The 1,880-nt window shown below is 55.1% G+C and overlaps 1 protein-coding gene across 1 annotated transcript in view; it reads left to right on the forward strand.

Moving 5' to 3' along the window:
* Nucleotides 1–1,880, forward strand: part of PPP2R2D (protein phosphatase 2 regulatory subunit Bdelta) — a 23,349-nt gene that overhangs the window by 18,840 nt on the left and 2,629 nt on the right. The window contains exons 7-8 of the mRNA XM_019007149.2: nt 1,151–1,444; nt 1,521–1,612. Coding sequence (XP_018862694.1) covers nt 1,151–1,444; nt 1,521–1,612 — 386 coding nt within the window. The remainder of the gene's footprint in view (nt 1–1,150; nt 1,445–1,520; nt 1,613–1,880) is intronic.

A 1,880-nucleotide genomic window follows, 5' to 3' on the forward strand; every position in this document is an offset into this window, starting at 1 on the left:
TCTTTCTGTCCTGCCCTCCAGCCATGCTGCTCTGGCCGTGGGGGACCTGACCTCTCTGGGGAGCGACAGGGCCTCAGTGCTGGGGAGTGCTGGGGAGGTGTCACTTGTCCTGTTGTAGGCCACCAGCGAGCACAAGTGTAGCATGAGGCACCACCTGCCTGCTCCTGTTTGCCCATTTTTGCCTCATGAACTGGCAGGAGCGAGTGAGCACCAGTGAGACCTGTCTGCTGGCCACTGTCAGGCTGGCTGCCCCCAAGGTGTCTGCTCACCCCGTGCCAGCTCAGGGCAGCTCTTCCACCTCTGTGCATTGCACACTGGGCTGATGCTGCCAGAATCCCTGTGCAGCTGCTAGGATAGGATGAATCCTTAGGAATACACCCTGGAAGTTTCCAGGGATGCAGGGTGGCCGCTCCTTAGGCTGCTGAGCCACCCAAGTGTGAGCAGGTGAGGAAAGCAAGCTTTGCAGTGGGGGCCATGAGGATCCTGCCCGGGCCTTGCACACAGCCTGTTCCTGCTGCTGCTGGCAGAGCTGTGCTCTAGCAGTGTGCCCAGCCCACACTGACACTCACAGGCCAGCTTCCTGCAGTGCAGAGAGGATTTCTTGGTGCTGGAGGGAAGTACTTGTGCAATGGGAAGTGACGAATGCGAGGCCACCCCACTGATCTGGCTCAGTGTTTCATTAAATCACTTAAATTAAAAGCACTTTATTTTTAACTGCTTGTGACTGAATCACATCCTGCTGCAAGGGGTCTGTCAAAAATGAGTGGCTCAGGAATCTCTGATTTCAGAGGTTGACTTGTGGATTTAAACAACACATATGTTGATCTCTGTAAAATCACACAAACTGTGTTGCAAATGTAGCTGCTCACATTTCAGTGGTTTGTTTAGTACAGCTGTGGTTCAGAGCTGAAGAAGAGTACATGGTCCAGTGGTGTCCTGGTGTTTGGGTCACTGCTGTTGCCATCTGCTTGTGTTGTGGGTGATGTGTAGATCAGGTGTGGTGGTTACAGTACCCACTGTTGGCTGCTCTGGTTGATCCCCAAGACCTGGCAGTTGTGGTTTGCTGGTGCTGTGCTCCAGCTGAATGTTGGAGATGGACATTGGCAATCTAGAACATCACAGCGCTAAAAAAAGAGATTATTCCTGAGAGTGTCTAACAGAAACTTTCCTCAGAAAGAAACTTGTCACTGATGTAAAGTTTTCCAGTACTGAAAACAGTGGAAGCCGTAAGAGCTGGCGTTGGTTTCACGTGGAACTGTGTGTTCTCTCTGCAGTTTTTGAGGAACCTGAAGATCCTAGCAGCAGATCATTTTTTTCAGAAATAATATCCTCGATATCTGATGTGAAATTCAGCCACAGCGGGCGATACATGATGACAAGAGACTACCTGTCTGTCAAGGTGTGGGACCTGAACATGGAGAACAGGCCCGTGGAGACGTACCAGGTACAGCACGCACGCGCCCCGCGCCGTCCCCGCGTCCCCGTCCCCGTGCGCGTCCAACGCGTGTCGCTGTCCCCAGGTGCACGAGTACCTGCGCAGCAAGCTGTGCTCCCTGTACGAGAACGACTGCATCTTCGACAAGTTCGAGTGCTGCTGGAACGGCTCCGACAGGTGAGGGAGGGCTGAGGGCCGGGGGCTCCACGGAGCGGGGGGTGCCGGCAGCTCCGAGTCACTGAGGGCACAAATCCCTGGAGACGCAGCTCTCTCACACCAGCGGCACTGCCAGGGCCAGTCCTGCCCCTGAGCCCCCCGACACCCCACCTGCACAGCTGGGGCCCAGCACAGGAGGGACCTGGAGGCACCAAATGATCCCAGGATGGAGCAGCTCTGCTGGGAGGAAAGGCTGGGAGAGCTGGGATTGTTCACCTGGAGAGGAGAA

This window comes from Parus major, chromosome 6 (assembly GCF_001522545.3).
Source record: "Parus major isolate Abel chromosome 6, Parus_major1.1, whole genome shotgun sequence".
NCBI lineage: Eukaryota > Metazoa > Chordata > Aves > Passeriformes > Paridae > Parus > Parus major.